This window comes from Chlamydotis macqueenii, chromosome 2, assembly GCF_036417535.1.
Source record: "Chlamydotis macqueenii isolate bChlMac1 chromosome 2, bChlMac1.mat, whole genome shotgun sequence".
Lineage (NCBI taxonomy): Eukaryota > Metazoa > Chordata > Aves > Otidiformes > Otididae > Chlamydotis > Chlamydotis macqueenii.
Window position 1 is genome coordinate 34482809 of NC_141557.1, and position 24642 is coordinate 34507450.

Below are 24642 nucleotides of genomic sequence, written 5' to 3' on the forward strand. Positions count from 1 at the left end.
ACTGACAGGCATGAGGCATCAACCACCTCTTCAGGAAGCCTGTTTCAGTGTTTGACTAGCCTCTCAGTAAAGAAGAGATACTGCTAGGCTCAGTAAACATAGAGGTGGGTTGGTTTGTTTTTGGTTTTTTTTGTTTGATTTAGTTTTGTACTCTTTACACCTCAGAGATACCGCTTCTGAGTTCGTGGTGTTAAATTAGGATTGTGTTTTCCCTTGCAGTCTGTGTTGAATTTCATTTGCCTTATTCTCACTCTGTTGCTCATGAGGTGCTCCTGCAGGTTACAATGAGTTGTTTTACTCCATAGATAGTTTAGCAGCATCAGCAAACCCTGTCATTTCGCTTCTCGCCCCAATTTCCTAGATTGCTTATCTGCCATGCCAGTGTATTAGCAGGTATAGAACTGAGCCCAGATGCCTTGGGAAATCCCCTGCTGACATGAATTGTGAAAACTAATAATACTGTATTCCTGGCCCAGATGTTTTTGTCTTTTAAAAAAATATTTTCATCCACTTGAGAGTTTTACAGCTTATGCTGTAGCAGCTTTGTTTCTTTGAAAGACATGGATAAAGGAGTCTATCAAAGGCCTTTCGGAATTTGATCTATATTATCAACTGTAACTGCCTTACTGCAATGCTTGATGACTCTTTCAAGGAACTTAACAAGATTTGAGAAGCATGACTTCCCTTTATTAAACCGTATTGATACTTTCCCACGATCTATTTTGTCCAGTCTTTCTGGTTTTTTTTTTTTTGTAGGAACTTCTAATTTGTTTAGTATCAACATCAGACTTACTAGTTTGCAGTTTCTTGACTCTTCCTTGGAACTCAGTTTAAAAATTCATGTCATGATTATTGCATGCTATGAACAAGAACGCATGCTGCTTCTTTCACTATAACATTGAGTGAGTCACGGGTATGTAAGAGAAACAAGCTATTTCTAGAGCTTCATTTGCTGCAAAACCTGGGTAGTGGAGAGAGAATTAAGTATGAAAGGAAGAGAAAAGGCTATTTGACAGTTAAGATAGTTAAATCCTGCCCTGGAGAACTATCCTTCGCTTTGTCAGAATTAGAGTTCATTTAAAAAAACAAAACAAAAAAAACTGTCTGAAGCAGCTTTAATTTTTTTTTTTTTATTTTCTGAGTGGCTGTTTTGAGGCCTTCAGTCTCATTTGCAGAAACAATGATCAGTTTTGGCTGCTGTGCACAGGCAAAAAGCAGCTAGCTGCTTACTTTTTTAAAAGTAGATTTGATGTGATTCAATTTGGAAGCATAAAATTAGGGTGTACTTTTCGCCCCTTAATTTCATGCTTCCGTTCCCCTTCTGCAGGCAGGCAACAAAGACAACTGAGGCCAAACTAGTATTGTTTTGGTTAAGTGTTTTTATTTAACTGATTCTGTAGTTATGATCACTCTAGAAGAGCTTCTAGGAAAATTTGCAGACCAAAATGTGGATACCATGTTCTTTCTAAGGCTTGGGTAGGCTATATATCTCTCTCTCTCTGAAAAGAAAACAGAAAATTAACTAAGTACTCAAGAAATAAGTGCTATCCTTTCTGCCTTATTTGGTGCAAGGAGGCATGTTCCAAATTCTGCACGGAGGGACCTGTAAGGAAGAAAGGAAAAAATACAATGTTATTTGTAATTATAGAAAATGTAATTTGCATCCTTTCTCCAGTTCAGTAAATCTGTAAACAAGCCACCTTGACTAACGCTTTTAAAAAATTTCATGGACACTGTTACGTAACTGTTTTAGAGGCTGATTCTGTATTTTACAAATGAACAGGGTGCCATGTTATCACAGTGTCATCTTATAGTTGTAACCTGCTTCGGCATACAGGTATCAAATGTGGTATACAGGTCATCAGTGCAATAGCTTATTTTGAGTGTACCATTTAGTGCTGAAAATACCAAATTACAGAACTTAATTTCACACATTTTTACAGAAGATATATTGGAGAGGGACTGGCTTTTGGATTACAGATGCATGTGTAGTTATACTGTTATGTTTGACTATCTGTTCCCTCCCTTTCCTTGTTTCTCCTTTCATTCCTTTCTTTTTTTTCCCTTCCACTTTTTACCCCTTTTAGTTTTAAACAAACTTTTCTATGGTCAAAGTGTGGAAGATACTAAGTTACTGTGAGTTTCACAGTATTGATGGCTGGCCATGAGGCCAGTATATATTGAAGAGCCAGCTGGCATGTGCACTGCATAGAAGAGGCTATAGCAAGCCTTGCCAGACAGTAGCTGGAGAGCAGAAGAGAGGAGTGGTAAGAGAGGTTGCCTTGAGGGAAGATTTGAAAGTATCACACTGTTGGAGTGGTTAAACATGCAGAAGAATCACTTCTGCTACTTATAGAAAAACTTGTTCAGTTACTTTCATCTTTCCAAGAATTATGCAAGCCATTTATCCTAAACAGTAGATTCTGCTGGCAACAAAATACTTAATCTTAAAAGCAGACAATATTTTCTTCTGATAGTTAGCTTTATAATGGCTAATCACACCTTTAAAATGTTTCATTTAGAAAAGTGATTTTAAGTTGCCTGCTAGACAGATCTTAATGTATAGGGTTATTTTTCCCACATATTCATGCCTCCTTATCCGCCCTCTGATTTCTCTAAGATCTTAAATTATTTCCTCACTTTTCCAGAAGAGCCTTTAAAAGTGTCTTATTTTCATATGTACCTTAGGGGCCTGTAGTCCACTTATTAAGTTCTAATATTTAAGCAGTGTTATCAGAGAAGACTAACGTGTATTTAGGGCATAAAAGAGGAACGCAAATATTTTTAAGCCTGAAGTGTTAGGAAAGGAGTCCTGAATTCAAGATGACAGAGTTGTTCTGCTCTTATGTATTCCCCCACGACTTCTAGCCCCCGGTTAGTAATTTAATTGTTCTGTTGAATCACAGTTGGGGAAGTAATTATCATATAGAGAAGGCAATGCTTCATAACTTGTATAGATTGTGTTAAAATTTTTTTTTTAGGAAAAACAAATCTTGACTTTGTACTTGGGTTCAGCACTGTAGAGAGCCATGGATGTTTAATGTTTCTTTGTTTACTGAATTTTGAATTACTTTTAAATATTTTTTTACCTGTCAGATAACAGAAAACTACTGTAAAGAAGTCAATATTTTCTAAGTTTATGGATTACTTTATGACAGTATCTTGCACAGAGGGTCCATACTGTCTGCCACAGGACTGTATGTCCATTGTGTGGTATCTCTTGTAATACACAGAGAGTTCTTCTAAATGCCTTATTCCAGCAACATAGCCATTTTTTCCATGAGAACCTTTCCACAGTTATCCAGTCTTGGATAGTCAGCTGATCCTGTTTATACATGCTGTGTAGAGGAAACTTAGCACTGTTTCATGGGTGTTGCTTATTCAGTCCATGTTGTTTTGCAGACTTTGGCAGTGGTTTTCTAAGAGTTCTAGTGCCAGTATGGGAAAGGTCAGATTCCAGGGGAGTTCTGGAGTGGCAGGAGCAGGGGATAATGCTTTTTCCGATATCGTAAGAAAGAAACAAGTGAAGTTCATGCAACTGTATTTCGCAGATTACTCACTCGACTGTATTACTGAAATAAGAAAGTAACTGAGTAACATAAAATGTTGGAGAGTAGTCCGACAGTGGATACAGACACATGGCTCCTGTTGCCAGCTGGCTTTGCTTAAGTGTTCTTCAGGACTATGTGCAGTCACCTGGCTGGCTGGAAACATTCTTGTAAAACTGGTATAGATTCTTGAGTTTCAGAACTGACAGTTAGGTATGGGAAGGTAATAAATTAACTGTGCCTTGTTTTAAGGAAACCAATAAACTACTTTTCTTAAAGAAACCATTTTATAATTGCAGGATCAATGTTACGTCCCTTGTAGTCCTTTTGTGCCATTGTGTAAATAGCAGGGAAAAGATTTTGTGGTTGAGAGACGGTTAGGTAGTAGTTGAAAGAATTCATGCTTATCCATGAAACAGAGTGAGTAAATAGGATGAGAATGTGGATGACAGGAGAACTGAAGAATCCTACAGAGCATGTTAGTTTGCAAAGGATGGCACAGACTGTTTACTTAGTAGTCTTTTTTGACTGTGGATCAGATTAAAATCCACAAATTATATGATCATTAAGGGCAGGAGGCTATACAAGCATGGTTATGTATAAGGCTCCATGAAAAAAAAAATAGTGGTTTGTGGCCAGAAAGTTTGGGAACAATTTGTTCTAGCATGTGACCAAAAGAGAAAACTGGAAGTATCGTACTGCTGCATCTACCTGGTTTTGCCAGTGGTAATGTGTTAAAATGTGTAGTTGATGCTAATTGGTTTCATTTTGGAAATGTAGAAAGATCCAAAAATGTTGCTTGCAAACATTGGCTAACAAAGATCTGTTCTCCTGTTTTCTGGATTGGATCTGTCTTGGATAATGACAAATTAGAAATTGCTACCATCTGACAGCTGCTTGATTTAAATAAATGATTGTTTTTCCTATTTAATTTGATTTGGTTTCTGTCCACAGTATCAGAGCAGCCACAATAAGCAGCTGTCTTTACAGTCTTAATGGCAGGGACGGAATTGGTGAATTAGTACCTCCTCCTAACTTCAAGTTGACATATCAGCAAGGTCATTGTGTAATGGGCAGATTAAAATGACTGTTCAGGTTTGTGACACTTTGAGGGCTTGCACGTTGAGCTTAGCACTAAACTAATATGGTTGCACAACTTTTACGTTAGAGGTGACTTACAGAAGGATGGAGCATACTGCATAGCAAAATTGTTGAATTTGCTTAAATGTTGCCTGCTCACCAGCTTTACTTTGTAGTACTTTGCTGTCTTCCTCTGGCATGTGCGTGTCACTAGCAATGATAGTCCCTATGATGTCATGTCCTCTGTGTCTTCTCTTTAGCTATTTATTTGACAGCAGTCAGTGAGACCATACCTCATCAGGTCACTGTTTGAGGCCTAGTAGGCATCTCCTCTACTTGCTTCTTTTCCTCTTACTGTATCTGTCAGTGAGACTCTCTGTGCTACAGGATGCTTTATCTTAAAATGCCGTTTATGGTGGTTGTAGTCTAAATTGCACTGTCTTCCAAATATTATTATATTTATTTGGATCTCTTCCTTTTTGGTTTATACTTATGTGGACTGGTGAAAACTCCATTAACTGTAAGGTTTGAGCCCTTGACAGAATTAACTTTTTGGAAGACAACTTGGATACATTTGATGCTAGAATTCTGCCTTGGCTTTATGCAAGCAGAAAGCACTCATTCTGCAGATTGCTAAAAATCTTTTCATACTGGCAATTATCTTTAATTTACAGTTACTTCCAAATTACTATGGAGGAAAATTTTATTACATTAGACATGAGTATCTAATGAAGAGTTATCTTCACTTTTTTAGCAGTGGGTTGTTCATTTACTTTAAACATTTGCTCAGATACTATCTCGTTAGGTGAAAGACTATTTTAGGTACTGCTTTTTCCATCTTCTTCCCCGCAAGTTCACATATTCCTCCCAAAGTCATTACATTTCTCCTATGCTTCCTTAAGAAGAGGCATTTGTATTTAGAAAAGAAAGTATATATGCCAAGACAGTAGGCTTATCAGGCCATGTGAGTACTTGTATTTCATACAAACATGAAAGTGAAATTTTGCTCCATTCCATGTGAAGTAAGAGTTTTAAGGTCTGGTCCCAAAAGGGCAGTTTTCAGTGGTAATTCAGTACTAAATTCATTTGCAAATGGTTATTTCATTATTTTAAAAAAGCTTTTTCTGTGTCTTTACAGTCACTCTTGGAAGCACATGATATTGTGGCTTCAAAATGTTATGATTCCCCTCCTTCTAGCCCAGAAGTCAATAATTCTTCAGTGAACAACCAGATTGTTCCAGTAGATGCTATTCGTATTCTTGGAATTCACAAAAGAGCAGGAGAACCACTGGTAAGTAATTGAAGATGAGTGTGTCTTGAATTTGAAGTGCCCGTGAAAGTGTTTGTGTGTGCCTAATTTCTTGCATTATGTTTTAATTCTTTCCATTATTACGTAGTATAATTTACTGGGTGATAGAATCAGTATTGAGAGGTTGAAATAAGAATATATTTGTGTGCTGTCCATCCTCTTTTCTTTAAGAAATGATGGGATAGTGAATAGGCAGTCACTAGGTTGAATGACTTACTAGCGTAACTGAGTAACACAACATCTCTTTGGTCCTGATACAAAATGAAAGGATTGCATGCAATCAAGAACAATACAGTCATTGTTGAAGTATGAAAACCTTGCCTGAAAGCACCTTTGTGTCACCTGATGCTTATCTATGTATTAGGAACTCTTACACTGTAGTAACTTACTAATAACTTACTGTCTCTTTTCATTGGAGTAGATAGGCTATTCCATAGCTGTATATTTTTGCCTGAGATAATGGTAAAATGAAATTGAAATTCAAGCAGTGGTAAACTAGGTGTCACATACTCTTTCAGGGTGTTACGTTTAGAGTTGAAAACAATGATCTGGTAATAGCACGAATTCTTCATGGCGGAATGATAGATCGACAAGGTCTTCTGCATGTAGGTGACATTATTAAAGAGGTGAATGGCCATGAGGTTGGAAACAATCCAAAAGAATTGCAGGAACTGCTGAAAAATATTAGCGGCAGTGTCACTCTGAAGATTCTTCCCAGCTACAGAGACACTGTTATTCCTCAACAGGTCAGTAGCACATTTCTAACAATTCTGTCAAAAGAATTTCTACTTGGTACTTTGTCACATAAGATTATTTTAAGATTTTGGATTATACATATTTTTATTATTTTGTGTATTTAATGCTAGCAGGAAGGCTAAAATGTTGAGACCTGCGTTCACCTTTTAAGAACATTTTGGAAAAGGGTTTATTCAGTAGATTAATACCATGCCTAATATGTCTGCCTAAAAAGTTCTAATTAGCATCTAAGATCGATAAGCATTTGTATACTACATATAAAGCATGTTTCTTTGACATCCAGTGACCTCTGGTGACGTAGCCATGATCACACTAAAACTGCAGTGAACTGTGTGTGTTTATAACATGATCAGTGTCCAAGTAATCTGGAGCATGAACTCGCTGACTTAAGTAGGAACTTGGATGGTGGCTATTCCTTTGTTGTTGCTCTAGGCTGTCAGTTTTTGCACTGCAGCACTAACTTGTTGCTCTAAATCAGTGCATTAGAAACATCTTCTAAGACACTCCTTCACGTAACGGGTCTTCATGCCCATGACTATAATGGACTGCGCTTACATTGAGCGGATGCTGAGGGGATCTGCTGTGTTTGAGGCAGATGCACTGCGTCCTTTGCTCCCCAACCTGGTAGAAAAGTCAAATATGTTTTCAGTCTACTGGTGCAACTTACTGTTTCTTCCCCTACATCAAATTTGAGTCTTGAGCAGTGACATATCTTGTTTGTTTTAAATTGTTAAGTTCACAGCAAAATTAATTCTTAAGATTCCACAAACCTTGAATACAGTGCTCACGTTCTGAGAATTTTTTTATATTTTTTAAGTAATTTAAAGTCAGAATACTAATTGAGTTGTATAAACTGAAATGCAAAACTGAGTGTTTTGTAATACACTGTCCAAATAGAAGAGTTGGCTTTTTATTTTTATCATTAAGCTCCTTCAGCCAAGGTTTGCACTACTGATAATTTCTACTCTCTCAGCTGGTATATGTCAGTTTTTTCCATAGATTGTATTTTACTTGCCAAATGCTACTTTGATCATGTCAAACTTTTTATGCTGTAGGTAAAGACATTACTACAGTTTGACAGATAAATTAGCAAGAATGTATTTTGTTTAAGCTTTGTAAATTTTTACACATTTCAGGTCTTTGTGAAGTGTCATTTTGATTATAATCCATATAATGACAACCTCATCCCATGCAAAGAAGCAGGTTTGAAATTTTCTAAAGGAGAAATTCTTCAGATTGTAAACCGGGAAGATCCAAATTGGTGGCAGGTTGGTAAAAATATTTAAAAAACAAAAAACAAAAAACCTAAAAGCTTCACTAGTTGCCTTAACAATAAACTCTTTAAATTAAAATTCATTTAACAATAGATGTGAGACAAAAGATTTACACTGCAATCCAATTTCAAGCTAATAGCGAGTAACTAACAATTTAAATGATAGAGAAAATTGAATGGTATAAATTCTATATGTAACACTCATTTTGATGTCACTACAATTTATTTGTCTTTGTTCTTGTATTGTAAGCCTAGACATTCAAAAATCAGTTTAAGTGGACAATTTTTAGCAGAAAGTTTTACATTAATTGTGATAAGCCTTCCCTGACAGCAACTGTGGAAGAAGTGGACCCCTTCCTGAGTGCTCAGAGTTGAGGATAGAAGGAGGGAAATTAACCATATGGATTGAAGAGGGGTGAAAATAGTTATTTGGAGAAGCTGTATCTTTTATTTCCACACTGGTGGTCAGTGACTGTGAGCTGTAACATGTCTGTTCCTAATCAAAGCGTTTGGCACTATTTCAAATATTAATGGTTTATCCTGCTTTTAGTCATAGGTAAAAGCATACAAGCTGAAAAGCAAACAGCTACTGTTAGCAAGAGACAGGTCAAGCAGTTACAGAGAAGAAAAGTGTAACGTTCTGTAGCTGTGTGTTTGTATGTGTTAAGTTTGCTGAGAATTGAGCTTGCCATGAAATTATTTTATACAGAAACTTAGCCAAATTTCCATTACTCAAAATACTTAAGTTACCAGGATTTTAAATCTGTGGTTAGTGCAAAAAGCTTGAAGGAATGATTAGGCATATGTTAATGGCATTCACTGTTTGTGAAATGACAGTTAATAAGCTGCACGAGAACCTGTTTGGAGCAGCTCAAGAATACAAAATAAGTGTACTGTGTACTAGAAAGTCTTGAATTTTGTCACTTGAGAGCTCAATGTCTGGAGCCATAGAATTCTCTTTAGGATTTTGATGCCAAAAGTTTATGGCTATAGGACCTTACTAACTTAATGGGAACCAGTAATGAAATTTGTGTCTATTTTAATTAAGTTTCCTGAATGTTAATACTTAACGGCAAGATACTGTTACTGTAAGACAGAATTTTAATATCCACATTTGAGTTTGAATTTCCAAGTCTCAGTAGTAAATGCATCAATACTCACCACTGAGAAACTCTGGCAGTGTGAAAGTCAGTCAACACCTTGTCAATGAGAAAAATGCATTTCACAGGTTACCTATGATCTTTATTTTTTTCTTTTTCCAGGCTAGTCATGTCAAAGAAGGAGGAAGTGCAGGGCTTATTCCTAGCCAGTTCCTGGAAGAGAAGAGAAAGGCCTTTGTTAGGAGGGACTGGGATAACTCAGGTGAGATTTATTGTATTTCAGGAATAAGTTTTGCTCTGACTCCATTTGCTTTGCTTTTCCTGCCTTCTTTGATACGAGAAAGCTGCTATATGAGAATACACAGAATATTGTGAAATGCTACTTATTCTAGCTTTAAGTCTGTTAAAGCATAGCCTTTAGACATAGGCTAAAGTCTATGCTGAGTCTTCATAGATACATGAGTCAGTTTTGCCACCTGCTAATGAAAAGCTAAATGAGGTGGGAAAGGCATAAGAATTGCTCTTTTTTTTCTTACTATGTTTTTTGTAGTGTGCACTGAGAGTTACTAAATTAAACATGTTTGGATTTTTCTGCTGCTTTTTACAAAGCTTTGTAGGAAAATTATTTTTTTCTCTGTGTTCAGTTCTTACTGTACCATTTAATTTGTGTGAAAATAGATGTAATCTTCTGCCTGATAATATATAAAATTCTAAAATAGTCCTTGCAGATTTAATTAATCTAAACTTGCATGTGTTCATGTAAATAAGCTTTGGAAAAACACATTTAACAAAAACAATGAGTATGTCTCAATTTTTATTTCTAGGGCCTTTCTGCGGAACAATAAGCAGCAAAAAAAAGAAAAAGATGATGTATCTCACAACAAGAAATGCAGGTATGTCTTAATATTACGTATCAATCAAAGTTTTCTAGGCTTCTAAGCTTGCAGAGTCTAGTGTATCCAAAGCTGAAAGATATGCAGTAAAATATTTTATTATAAATTTGATAGATAGAATAGTTTTTGTGATTTAAGAGCAATAGTGACCAGTGAAGATATGGTGATGCTGAGTACATCTTTGGGTAGGTGAAAGTCAGAGAAGAACATTGTGTTAAAAGAGGGGGAAAAAAGTGAAAGCTTTGTTGCCAGCAGGTTGAGGGGTATGGTCCTTCCTCTCTACTCAGCACTGGTGAGGCCACACCTGACGTGTACTGGGTTCCTCCCCAGTGCAAGAGAGACATGGGCATATGAAGATGACCAAGGGACTGGAGCATCTCTCCTACGAGGAAAGGTTGAGCTGGGACTGTTCAGCCTGGAGAAGGCTTAGGAGGGATCTCATCAATGTGTACAGATACCTGAAAGGAGGGTGCAAAGAGAACAGAGCTAGACTCTTCAGAGGAGCCCAGTGACAGGACCAGAGGGGACAAGCAATAACACAGGAGGTTTCCTCTGAACATCAGGAAACACTTTTTCTACTGTGAGAGTTACTGAGCACTGGCACAGTTTGCCCCGAGAGGTTGTGGAGTCTCCCTCCTTGAAGATATTCAACAGCCATCTGGATGTGGTCCTGAGCAACCATATCCAGGTGGCCCTGGTTGAGCAGAAGGGTTGGAGCACACAACCTCCAGACATACCTTCCAACCTCAACCATTTTATGATTCTGTGAAAGCTCATTAATTGTTAATCACAGTTTTCCCATTCTAATCAATCTTGAATTTTCTTCTTAGAAGTAAAAGTAATAATCTGACCTTATGTTGTCCATGAGTTAACTATTTTATTCTCATACCAATTTAAAGCAAGAAGGTGTGTATCGGACTTTATGCCTTTTCAGTACTGTTCATAATCAAGTGTGATCTGTTGATATATAGCGGGACTGTTTAATTTCTTTTTCTTACAGTACTCTGTATTAACTACTTTTTGTACATTTCTCAATGTAGAATTTGATCGTCATGAAATCCAGATCTATGAGGAGGTAGCCAAAATGCCTCCTTTTCAGAGGAAAACACTGGTTTTAATTGGAGCCCAAGGAGTGGGGCGAAGAAGTTTGAAGAACAGGTTTATAGTGCTGAATCCTACTAGGTTTGGAACTACAGTGCCATGTAAGTTGGCAGCATTCCTACTGTAATATCATACTTCGAGTCCTTGATTATCTGGAAAATACCTGATGTTTTTCGCAGTGTTTCAGAGTAGGAGCAGTTTTGTCAGTGTATAAAAATTGTATAGAGTAGGAAAACAGAAGGTTCTTCATCTTCTCAGACAGTTGAATTAACATACGATGACAGTGAAATAATTTGTAACTAACAGTTAAATCAGTTTTTGTACGTGCGGTATTTCAGTCTATGGGGTTTCTTCAATGTCAGTTACCATCATTTACTGAGGGGATTGTAGGAGTTCCTAGTAGTCTTTCTAATGAACAGTGGAGTTTCTCAGGTCTGCTGTTCATGTTTTTGCATCTGTAGAAGCACTGTAGGCATTATAAATTGTTACTTTAGTATTAGAAAAGAGGAGAAAAGCAAAAAAGTTCCAATAAAACGGAAGTGTTTGTGATCTCCAAGATTTGTATGATAATTGGATGTTTTAATACATCTAGCCTCAAGTCCATGATCTTTCTTTTTTTCTCCATATCAGCTTCAGAGAAAAAACCTCCTCCCTTACTGATGTATTGTTTTCTTGCCTTTCTTCCAGGTAGTTACTTTGTTCATTCACAAGATCTTTTACTTTTCTTTTTTTAACTGCCTCCTCCTTTTTGACTGCTGACTAGAGAAGTCTACCCTAGATAGATTGTTCTCACCAAGTGGCGATGTGGCACCAAGTGGTGATACAAGTATTGCCAAAGGGATCCATTTGCTGTTATGTTTAATACATTCTAGAGTTCAAATCTGAGTAAATGCAAGCAGTGGGCAGGTAATATGGTGACAGGACAGCAAAGTCAGTAATAATCTGATATTTTATTTTATTTTATTTTCACTTTCTTGCTTAAATAATGTCTGTAGTGCACAGTGTAGCCAAAACCCAAGATGACTGCTAGTGTTTTACTGAAATACTGGCTTTAATCTCTCTGCAGTGAATTTACTTTTCTTTAAAGGGTAAGTTGTCCTGGAAAGCAGCATTAGTTGGCCTCCACTAAGATTCTGCTACGGTGGCTGGGTTTCTTTTGATATTTAAGATAACTTTCTTTATAGCTAGCTCAGGTAGTTCTATCCTGAATAACAGGGCAAATACAGTGAGCAAAGTATGTGCTAAGGTCTGGGAGGCGGGGCAGATTTTGTGTGTGCTCAGTTATTTTCAGAAGTACATCCAGCATTTGAGAGTTAAATTCCCATTTGGCTTCCATGTCACTTAAATAATCATTTTATTAAGTGAATAATTTAAAAGATGACATGAATGAGTATTGTATATGGTGTGAAAGACTAATACAAAGGAAATAAGCAAATGAGTGGGTAAGCAGCTTACGGGAAAGAATAGAAATAAAGGGAACCAGAGGGGCTGTGCTCAGTTTTGAAACGAACACTAGAATAACTAATTAAACTGTATATGGAACAATTATGATTGTATATTAATGTGTATTATACTCTCCCTAAATTAATAGGCAGTCCAGTTTCACATTTGTATTCCAAATAGAAAAAGAAATAATTCCATTTATATTTTAAATTTTTGTTTTAGTTACTTCACGAAAGCCGAGGGATGATGAAAAGGATGGACAAGCATACAGATTTGTGTCACGAGCTGAAATGGAGATGGATATTAAAGCTGGCAGGTATTTAGAGCATGGAGAATATGAAGGAAATCTTTATGGCACCAAAATTGATTCCATCCTTGAAGTTGTTCAGACAGGAAGGACCTGCATCTTGGACGTGAATCCACAGGTATATCATTTATAATGTTACACTACAAGTGTAGGAGTATAGTAATGTTGCAGAGGTATGCTTTTAAATTTGAAGGCTTCTTATCTGATTTAAAGATTACAATATCAACTGGATTCTTGCATTTGTGGCACTTGGCTGGAATGAGTTAGAAAGATGGAAAAAAACCAACTTAGATTCTGCATGGAAGGGGAGTCTTGCGGAGTAGAAAGTAATCTTTTTAGCCAGGGGAAGAATGATGTCGAGCATTTCAAAAGGCATTGTAGGTATTCTAAAAATAGAAATAAGAATCTTCACACATGTTTCTGCCCATTGTAAGAGACTAGTTTTGCAGTGCCTCTTAAGTACTGGGGACATGTGGTGAGTCATTCTCAAACTTAGGGTTTGTTTTTTTTTTTTCTTTTTCTTTGCTTCTAGGCCCTGAAAATACTGAGGACTTCAGAATTCATGCCCTACGTAGTGTTTATTGCTGCTCCAGAGCTGGAGACTTTACGTGCTATGCACAAGGCTGTGGTAGATGCTGGAATTACAACCAAACTTCTCACTGTAAGCAGAGTATTTCATATTTAACTTGCTTTGAACAAGAAGTTCTTAGACTTTTGCTTTTAATTTTTTTTTTTACCTTTGATTTTAGATGGAATTTGTTCTGAAAGTAATGTCCCTAAAAGAGTTAGGCAAGACTGTTGCTGATTACTTAGTAGAAGTTAATCAAATACTATATATAAGGCAGATTGCTTTTTTCTTAAAAATAGACCTCTTACAGAGGAGTGTTGATTACAGAAATTACTTGCAATGTGTTCTTTGGGAAGCGTCACCTTTGATTATTTGCAGCAAATGGTAGATACTTGATGGTGGGAACTGTTCTTTTATGTAAATGTCTTTCCTTCACTTTCCCCATCTCTGCCTCCAAAAAGTTTTGTTCAAGTTTGTGGTGTTAGACAAGTATGCTTTAAAAATGGAATCTGTAATCCTTAGGAAAGATATTGCAGCCTACATTAAAAAGAAAATAAAACAAAACGGAACCAAAACCAACAACAGAATGCAACTAGGTCTTGTTTCTGCCGCAGCACATGCTGCACTGAGAATGGATGGGAGCTGCCAGAATAAGAAGTGTTGAATAGCTTCTCTTCCCCTTAAGTTCCTTGGATTTGTCATGGAAAGTGAAGTGGCACATTTTTGTCATTAAGATCTTCTCTCCTTTTCTGAGACACACTGTGTAGCAGAGGGAAATGAGACATGCCTCATCCAGTGCAGCAAATTATAAATATTCTGAATGGCCACGAGCTTTCCCAGCTGCAGGACCAAAGCAAAAAAAAAGCCAGATTGAACAGTTAAAAAAGCTGTCCTCTGTGTTCAGCAGTACCACTTCCCCATCTGAGAAACGCCACGGCTTGCTAACAACTCACAACGATAATGCTGCAGCTTAGATAGTAGCAATACCTCGTATAATGCTGATGGGGCATTCAAAGCAATAAAATGGGAGATAGATTAATTTCCACTAAATGAATATGGGATTTTTAGTGTCTTTTTTTTTGTTTGTGTTTTTTTTTTCCTCTTCAAACCTGTGAGATCCCATTCTCTTAACTGTATGAGAGACTGTCTAGTCCTAGTCATGGATTCCAGTTATTATAGGTTATAGTCTCTCTGTGGGTGCTCTGCCTTTCCTCCCTGTGCCAAATGAACCCAGAATTTTGGGATGTATATACAAGAAGGCAAGGTTAAAACTCTCCAGACAAGTATAAAAATAATTTCCTGTAAATAAAATAAAATAATGAAATAATTCCTAATATTTGATTCCCTAAGGGACGTCCTTGCTTTTGTTTTACCTTGCCCTTATGAATAATAAAGAGGATAGTTACATTTAAAATATACATGTATATATTTATATAGATTCTAAATAATTTCTGTGCACGTGTGTATAAAGTGTATGATTTCCCATTTCATATTCTTGTACTTCCTGAACAAATGAAAAACATATATAATTTAAAGTATTATGTTCTACTTGCTAGTGGCTCTGTTATTTCTAGCATCTTAAGCCATTCCATTGCAAAAATTCTGGTTCCCGTGGTGCTACATTTGCTTCTCCCCTCCATTTACTGTGAAGGAAAGGCTATTCACAAACTTACAGTTTCATTTGGGGTTTTATATTTACAACTGTATCAGGACTTGAAAATACTAAAATAAACATTGTCAAGGGGACAAATCTTGTAACTGCTTACAAAAAAAATTGCTTTTGTGCAGAAGTGGAGAGGAATTTTCTAAGTATGTAGGACTATTGAAACAAAAAAATGCTCAGTGGCAGCACTTCATGAAGGCTTCATAATGTAGGAATATAAATTTCCTGCATATTTTGCAGCTCATGTCAGAACTGGAATAATACAGCAGTAGTTACAAATGAGAAACTGATGTCAGGTGAGAGGCTGAAATGTAGCCTCTAAAAGCAATAAGGTATTCTAGAGCTGTATTCTACGAGAAATATATCTTTCATTGTCTTTCATTTCATAATGATGTAAATTCTTGGACTTTTTGGTGCTTTCTGTGGAAACAAAAAAGGGTACAAATATATTTACATAACTGACTGACTCAGTCATTGCTAAAGCATTAATTTTATTGTGATTGGATTGTCAGTTGCACATACAAAATTATTAACTGCCCGTTGTGCATACCAGCCCAAGTTCGTGTGCTTCTATTGACCTTCTTAAAAATTGCAAGACTTGCGAACGTTTGGTTGCCATGTTTAACATTAGCACAGCTCATAACATTTTCAGGCCTTTCAATGCATTTTAGCTTAAGTTCTGCTATGAATGAAAACTTTCATTATTTTAAAAATGTATTCAGTATATATAGTTTTAAATAGTTGCAGTATGTAATGGAGGGATACTTCTTCTGTGTTGATAAGAATTTGCCAAGTCTTACGTTTTTAGTAATCTTGAAAATTTCTTCAACAGGACACTGATTTGAAAAAAACAGTGGATGAAAGTGCACGGATCCAGAGAGCATACAACCACTATTTCGATCTGACCATTGTAAATGACAACCTCGACAAAGCCTTCGAGAAGCTGCAGACTGCTATCGAGAGACTGAGGCTGGAACCCCAATGGGTCCCAATTAGCTGGGTATATTGAGATTTCTCAAGAGGAGCTTAAGTGACAAATAAAATCAACCGCAGCAAATACGCTCATGTGACGTTGTGTAGATACTGATGATAACGTACGGCACCTGTGCATTTTTACTCTCTGTATATTCAAAAGTACACTATTCTGAATTTTTATAAAAATGTTGACGGGAAAGTGTACTTAAATATGTAATTTATTTTAATTTTTCTAACTTTTTACAGATAACCTTTCTATTCATATCACATGAAGGAAATGCGTTTAAGCATTTTTATATGTTTTGATTTAGTACCTTTGCCTTTTTCATCTAAGAAACTTTCAGTCATTCATTTCAACATTTACATCTTGGTCTTACATTTTCACTGTGACTAAAAAAAGGATACTTGAAACAATTTTTGTAAAACTTATTAACGTCAGTGTTTAACTGGTGTAAAGTCTATAGCTCTTATTAGGAACAAACACTGATTTGTTTTGTTGTTTTCTTCTTTAAAACAATAATAATTCCATGGGAGGAGAATTTTAAATATTAAAAGCAGCAACCAACACACAGCTCCATTGCTCCAGCTTCTTTCAGCATAATGTTGGTGCATTCTTGATGTCTCTCAAATTCTTGATGTCTCTTGATTTAGACAACTGTTGTGTAGGTTTCCTTATACCTGTCTCGAAATAACGTAAAGCAACACCTTGCAAGCCGCTTATTAAGCTGTTCTTGGGAGCCAACCTGTTAGCCCGTTATGGTTGAAAGCTCGTAGGCAAGGTAATTCAGTGCAATTTGAGTAATGGTGAAGTAGCCTGAGAGAGAACCTGATAATGTGGAGCCTTGTACAGTGACGCTTAATGTTTAGGACTATTTATTCACACTTGTGAAAACACATTGCTTAAAAAAAAAAAAAAAAAGAAAAAAAAGGCATTTTCTTTTCTTAGGACATTGTTTGATGTTTGTATAGTGATTTGTAGCTTAATTTCCTGCGAGATCTCGCTGGGTTCTAGATTATCTTTTTGAATATTTGTGTGTGATCAACTGCTGTATTTTTAAGAGTGATGTACTGGAATTTCAGTGCTTTTTGTTAGATTGTTTTTAATTGCATTTCTCATTAGATAGCTTGTGAATTGGAAGCTTACTGCTAAAAAGCAATGTTGTTTATACTTTTTTGTTTTACAACATATTTCCTTTTGTTTCGTGACAGTTCTCCCCTTAGTAGGCTCATTAATATAATTCATATTAGGTTCAAGTTCATCAATCAAAACGTATGCTGATGTAAATTTCTGCTTAACAAGAACAAAATGAAAATCTAGGTTGTCACTAAGACTATAGCTATTTTTGTGACCATATTTTATATTACAATGTCAGCTGTTGTATATAGGAACATTCACCATCACTTAGCAGGTTAGGTGTCTAAACTGAAGTCATCTCTTTGTTTAATTTCTCTTCCATCTGGTGGACAGGCACCTGGCTTCTGAACTCTTTAACACCAAAGTGTGACAGGGAACGCTATCAAAAGGCAGCTTCCTCAGAACTGTTTCTGAAGGAAAAGAGGCTTAGACACTGTAAAACAGTATTGCTTCCCGAGGCTCTTAAGAGACTTTTATGTGCACAAGGAAAAGAAAAATGGAGTTGATGCAGTATAGGAAAATTGTAAGTCTCAAAAAACCCTCAAAACGCCAGTATACTACAGATAATTTTAAAAAGCCTGTAAAGTTGGTGCTTGTAGGGGGAAGGGGCAGGGGGGTCTTGAGATCCCAGTGTATGTGGAAAATGTTAGTTGAAACTGTATAGCACAGGTAATCGTTGTCGCTCTTAATACTGAGATTTCAGTCTTCTAGAGGGAATCTGACATTCTCTCAGGAAAATTTGTACCACTACTTTGTTTCATTCTTATACTTTTCAGGAAATGTTTTCTCTGGTTTTGTTTTAAGTTCGGCAGAGCTTTGAAGTGTGGTACCAGCATGAGACTTCTATTTTCCTTTCCCGGGAGACATGTTCTGTGGTCCTGCTGCTCAGAGGCTGCTTTGAGAAATGGATCGAGTGTTGTACATAGTGGCAATGATAGCAGAGCCATTGCTTGACTGTTCTAATGATTTGCTATTGGCTCTATATGCTGAACGTGACTGAAGTGTGTATACTGTGTAATAGGAGAGCTACATGTGCTGTAAATAAGATGTGCTATCTGGACAGATACAATGCCTTTTCATGAGTTAGAAAAATAGTCTGTTTGTGATGCCAAAAGTGGGCTGAGCTCACTCTTCCCTAATGAATAGCTTGAGAAGATTCTTCAGTTTTCACACCAGAGTACTTTATATTGCAACTCTCACTTATTTTCATATTTTTTCCATAAATCTGCTTAACCAAATGAAACACATGAAACATGGGCACCAAAGTTTAGTTAAGAAAAACCTCTCTGCTCCTTCTATTTCCATGGCAGAGAGAATGCTGTCAGAAGAGCCTCCCTAGTTAGCAATCTCCAAATAGCCATGTATTCGCTAAAGCCTAAAGCTTTAGTGGCTGATCACTTGGTGGTGTTAACGTAGATGCTAGTGAGAAGTACAATTCTGAAGCAATAAGAGAAGCTGAGAAGTTGCTTAGGTTCCATGCAAAGATCGTATCAAAGTGTCTGCAGGTTTTAACTGGATGTCCACATGCAGGTTGTAAGGAAAAAAAAAACCCAAACAAACAAACCACAAAACAAACCAAAACTAAACACCACACTCCCACTCCTTGCATCTATTCATTAAATCTTGAAAGTTGAGAGTTCAGAGTGGCAGGTATATAATGTTGAGAGCAGTAAAGATGTTGGTTTGCTTTTGTGGTGGTGGGGTTTTGTTTTGTTTTGTTTTTTAGCAAAATCCAGTTTTCATCAGATAGTCTGCTTAGTTTGTCACTAGCTGGTGGTATGACTAGAATAAGAATGACAGTTACTTTTTTCAAAAAAGAACATTCCTGGAGGCTTTTAGAATGATGGTGCCATTTCAGTCATACACACAGCGGTGACAGTCCCTACCTGCTAGGGTGTGCTGGAGCAGATGTCAGACAGAGACCTGGACAGTGTGCAATCAGGGGACAAGGACACTACGAAAGGTTAGTTTTGAGCAAGTGAAATATTTCCTGTAACAGCTGTTTGAAGTATTTTGAGGGGTTTGAAGTAACTAGGAATTCATGTATCTCATTCTGTCCTAAACATTTCATTTTCCAGATACTAAGAGGAAAACTTTTTACCTTGACTGTTAATGATAACAATAGGTGTGTCTGAGCGAGGTGAAGATGCTGCTAAATGTTTAAGATATGTCGTATGTATCGCAAGATAAATATTTAAGTAGTTTAGAGAAGTAAATTATCAAATAGTTGTCTGTGTATATGTATGTGGATGGTAAAACAAAAAAAAATGCTCGTCTGCTATCACATTACTAAGCTACCATGACTTAATCCAGAAATGTACCTGCATGTGAGACTTTAGAACTGGTACACTTCTCTACCTGGTTTACTGTGTTTGTTTACTAATGTATATTTTTCTATATATACAGATATTTCAATCTAAAAATTCTATATTTATCTGTAATTTCTATCTGTTTTGGATAGTGCATGAGGTGCTGTAAAATTCTGTACATATAGAGACTTATAGAAGAAACACTGTAGTTGCCCTGTGAATGAAAAGCTATACATAGAAGTACAGTCAGTATGCCAAGACCCATAAGTCATTTCCTTCAATGTACCAAAAATTCCCTTAGGTGTGCACCAAACTCAACTTTAATGTAAATACTTTGGTGCGCGTGTACCCAAGTGATTTCCTTGCTGTCTCTAAATGTGACACTAGCAGGTCTGCTTTAGGTTCTACATCATGTGGCAAGATGCAGTCAGTTAAAGTTCAGTGGGATAACTATAATGGGATCCGTCATCTTGCATAGATTTATAAAGGTCTTTGAAAATGTTCTACAGATATAAAATGAAGGTGAAATTTGAGCAGAATTACAGCTCGACGTAGGCAAAGGAAATTGAATTTATAACCAGTGCAGTATCCTTAACTTGTGCCATGTTCTTAGATCAGTGCAGCTGTCTACTTAGCCGTACAAAGCCCTGTGGAGCAGGATAGCAGATCAGCTCATCACTTGAATTTGTGTTTTATATAAAACTGTCACATCTTGGATAGGCTCAAATGTAACACTTTTTTCCCAATCCTCTGTACAATTCTAAGTCATTGCATCTTCTAAAATCATACCTAAATGACTTGCTGTACAAATTGCCTGCAGCTCTGTGTTCAGGAAGTCATTTGGGTTTTGTTTGTTTTGAAGGGGCGATTCAGGTAAGAAATAGGAAACTTGTTTTCTCTTGGAAACACAGGAAATTCCTGGCTAGGCACCCTTTGGAGCCAGGCTCGCCTCTGCTCTCCTTAAGGACCAGTAGAGAATGATCGAGCAGAGCACCACTCCAGCAATCAGCAGAGTAGGTTACTGCCTGTCTTTACACATGAGCGGTTATTGTGAACACAAATTCATGCTTCCTTGGTGTCCCATCAAGTCTTTGCTGATCTTGCTTTTTCACTCCGACTGAACTCTGAGGCAGGTGCTGTTTCTCAGTACGTCCCTAGTGCCTACTGCTGTAGATTCCCCCTCGCTCGTTGTGCCTATAGGTACGGTTTTAAGACAAACAACTGTTCCATTTACCATGCAAATGTATAAGGACTGTTCGCTTCCTGTAGGGTTTCCTGCCTCACCCAACTTCTGAAGAGTCGAAGTAAAGTACCGTATTGTTATTGCCAAACGTCACAATACTACTGTAGCTAAAGTGTTGAGACCAATTTAGCGGTGTCCAGGTAGTCGTTATTGGATACAGAGACTTGTAGTCTGCTAGGCCTCTTGCCTTAAATACCCTCCAGCTGTCAGTCCCTACACAAAACCTCTCCTGGGCCATTAAAAGGACTTCTGCAGGTAAGGGTGCTTTTCTTTGCTTTTTCTGAGGGACAGTCATTACTGAAGGGGGTGAAGTCTTGAGTCTTGGCCCAATTTTTTTTTTTTTCTGGATTTCTTTTTTTGGCCTACCCTTCATGGTTTTCATGTATTTTTAACAAGCTTCTTACTGATGGGAGTTGTCTGGGATTCTCAACTTGTGTCTTGTAGAGGTAATAGTGGTCAGTATAAACATCACAATGTGAGAATAGTATAACTTACTTAACTGGGTTCAGTCCCAATACAAAGGCTAAAAAAAAAAACCAAAAAACAGAAAAAGTGAAACCAAGTGTAAAATAACCAGTTCTCAGAAGCAGCTTTGGCTTCCAAACATTTTTAAATTGTGCTCAGCCAAACACCACACACACACACACACATATATATATAAAACCAACAACCCACAACAAATTTGGAGGTAAGTACCACAAGTAATTAACAGTGTCTGCTGATGTACCTGAATTCTCCGTGGTGGGACACTATTCCACAAAGTGTCGCATGTTGAACTGCTGGTACTGCAGCTGGCATTTACCTGTACAGGCTTAAAAACAAACTCCAGCTTGGTGAAGGCTGTTAAGCAGTTTCACCTCCAAGTAGGATTTTTTTTTTTCAGCAAGGTCTCAGCAATATTTATATTTTATAGAATAAATTAAAATAAATGTGAATTTTGTTCTCAGTATTTTTACCCCTTTCTCATGGTAGTGTGGGGTATGGAGTTCCAACCACGCCTTAGCAGCAAAAGGATGTGGAAGACTTACTGACCAACCCGTAAGGCGAAAATAGTTACAGTAGGCCTGGAAATGCTTTCTCCCATTTATCTTTTTCCTTTTAACGTCATTCATTAGTTCCTGCTAATGCTTATCCATGCACATTCAGCTGTCCTCTCGGATGAGTTGTACTGCCTAGGTAGCCAGTGTTTAGCTGGAATACAGTCAAACCTCTTTGAAAAGCCCAAGTATCTTCACTTTTATTTGACCTCTTACATGAATCATAATGTAGAGCAAAAGCAGTGACACTGCTTTGTACAGTTCTGGCAGTGGCAGTAAAATTGTTGGCTGCAAAAAATTTTTTTGACTTAGGTTTGTTGGTTTAGGTCTTGTACACAGTTATATATGGAGATAAGTAAGTGTTGAAATGTATTTTTCCCTCTTGGAAAATGCACATGGAGCATTCCTTTCCCCCCCACCCCATATATTGCCTGTGTGTAACATTTGTGTACAGTGGTGTAAGAAGGGGGACCGCTTCCTAAGTTTGTTGCTCTCCCATCCCAAACTGGGCTAAGAACGGTAAAGTCTTGGTTAAGTGTTTGGATTTAAATGTGTATTAGAAGTCTGTCACCATGCATTTCCTTACCTTGCTTTTTCTCACAACTGGTTTTGCCTGTTGGAAGCTCTCGTGTTTTTTATTGTTTTTTTTTTTCCTTTTACAACATATTAAATGAAACTGGATTTTGCGTTTATAAAACTTCTTTAAAAACTGCTCTCCTGTAAAAAATTCATTCTTTAGCTAAAAACATCCTACAAAAAAAAAATCTTAACTAGTAGCTAAACTTTCTAATGTAAACCTGAAGATGATTTAGTACCTAATTGTTGTTTGAATACAATACTGTAGAGCAGGCCTAGGAGATGGGACTTGTTAGGCCTCTGACTTCATGTTGATTCAGGTCAGCTAATACATAGGACATTTTTAAATTGTGACTTGTTTTCTAAAAGCCCCATTGTCTTTTTCACAGCTAATATTTTCACAATAAACACAGCCAAACATACATAAAAATGTTAATGTATAAATTGTGAAATTCTGTTAATTCCCAACAAAATATTTTTGTATATAATAAAGATTTAATATTGAAAAAATGTAATTAGCTCTTTGCTGATTTTTTGGGTCATACTCTGAATTTTAGCCAAATAAAGAAGCTATCATGAAGCAATCTGTGCCCATCTGCCTTTTATCTTTACCTACCTAATCCTTTACTGATGAAAATTGGCTCCACATTAAAACACAAAGATGTCCTGCCAGTACACCAATGTCTATGAGTGCGCTCGTACCAAATATTACCCTGACCAGCTTGCCTGCACGGATTGGGCATTGCACTCTGTGTGTTGCTTTGGTTTGTTAAGCATAGCAGGCTTCTGAGGTACACGTGCACTGCCGGTACCGCGTGTTTGGGCCTCATTTAGTCCTCAAAGTTCAGAAAAGCAACTTCTCAGTTGGTCTTGTTTAGCTGGATGCTCTTGAATGGGCCAGTCCTCATTCAATGTATAGAGTTCTTGGGACCTCTTCAACCATAAATGTCATTCATTGCTGAATTTGGGCTGCTTATTTCCTGAGCACTGCAGCATTAAGGGAGTCACTGTCCTCGCCCACATGGCCATTAGCCAGCGTACAAAAGCCCAAGGGACTCGGGACTGCAGCTTGTACACGGCAAGTGCTGGTTACTGACAGCAGGGCTGCTGCTGGCCTCTGGAGACAGCGCATGTGGTCTTCCCTGGTCCTGAGCTGAATCTGAATTGCTTCTCCCCACTTCCTCCTGGGGAATGCAGAAGTGTAGCAAAGGGGAGCAACATTCTGGGGAGGGAAGGCAGGGTGTGAAATGAAACCTTTTTCTGAGACAAGCACCAACCTTCTCTGAAGGACCTGACAGCCCTTTTACCACCTCTTAAGGATTGTGCTTTCAAGAACTGGAAAGAAAATGATGAACATAGAACCTGCCTTAGTCTTTTTTTTTCCCCATCTGCTGTTCACTCAGTTCTAAGACAGCCACTCTAGACTAGCTGCTGGTCTAGGGCTACTTCTGTGGTCACAGCAATACTGCCAAAAGGAGGAAAACCAGGAAACCCCTCCCCAAAGAGCACATAAAAGATCAAAGGCAAGACTGAAGTGCAACCACTGACGTCTGCAGATGCACTGATTGATCCTAAAGGTAGGGCAGCAGATGTTGTATGAGTCCGAGGCTGCCCTGACTCCTGTCTCTGCCTCCCTGTGCAGAGGCCATCGTGCTGCTGCCCCCACAACCCCTCCTTTCTGGGCGTCTGCACCTTCCCCTGCTCCCCCCTCAGGCGCAGGGCACAGGCACTATAGCAATGTGGTGCCTCATGTAAGACTTCCCTGAGTTCCCATCTATCCAAGCGCTGAGAGCAGCAGGACTCTGTAACAGAGTACAGTGCCTTCCTCCTCTGTGGTCATAGCTGCTGCCAGTCAGGCTGTGAAGCCGCTTGGGCTCCCCAGTACCGTAAACACTGCCAGCCCCTCAGCTGCAGGGGACTGGTCAGCAACCTTTAGACTCCTCAGCCAGAATCTGTTCAGTAGAGTTAGTGCAAGCAAAAGGCTAATCTACATCTGAGTGCAAAATAGCAGGAAACAAAGAAAACCATTTTTTTTTTACTGATGTTTCTATAGAACATCTAGTGTTTGGTTTTTTTTTCCTTCTAAGCAAGTCCCTTCTCTTACAGGTATGACACAGCACATGTACCCTGAAAGCAGGTATGCAACGTAGTGCACATAAGTCTTAACACCGGAACTCTGTAAGGAAGATCAGAGGACGTGCACAGTGGCACTATGTGGATGCCCACACGTCCACTTGCCATCTGTGTGCACCACCTTTCAAGGCCAAGGGCGTGACTGGAATCTCAAAAAGATGAACCATGGAAATGACATGCATGAGGTTGTCAG

The 24642-nt window shown here is 37.8% G+C and overlaps 1 protein-coding gene across 2 annotated transcripts in view; it reads left to right on the plus strand.

The window, feature by feature from the left end:
* PALS2 (protein associated with LIN7 2, MAGUK p55 family member) overlaps positions 1-16946 on the plus strand; it is a 57257-nt gene extending 40311 nt beyond the window's left edge. For both annotated transcript variants that reach the window (XM_086742525.1, XM_086742526.1), the window contains exons 4-12: positions 5767-5919; positions 6456-6683; positions 7830-7961; positions 9229-9328; positions 9891-9959; positions 11000-11161; positions 12726-12928; positions 13343-13471; positions 15874-16946. In XM_086742525.1, coding sequence (XP_086598651.1) covers positions 5767-5919; positions 6456-6683; positions 7830-7961; positions 9229-9328; positions 9891-9959; positions 11000-11161; positions 12726-12928; positions 13343-13471; positions 15874-16050 — 1353 coding nt within the window. In that variant the 3' untranslated portion in view covers positions 16051-16946. The remainder of the gene's footprint in view (positions 1-5766; positions 5920-6455; positions 6684-7829; positions 7962-9228; positions 9329-9890; positions 9960-10999; positions 11162-12725; positions 12929-13342; positions 13472-15873) is intronic.
* The last annotated feature ends 7696 nt before the right edge of the window (positions 16947-24642 follow it).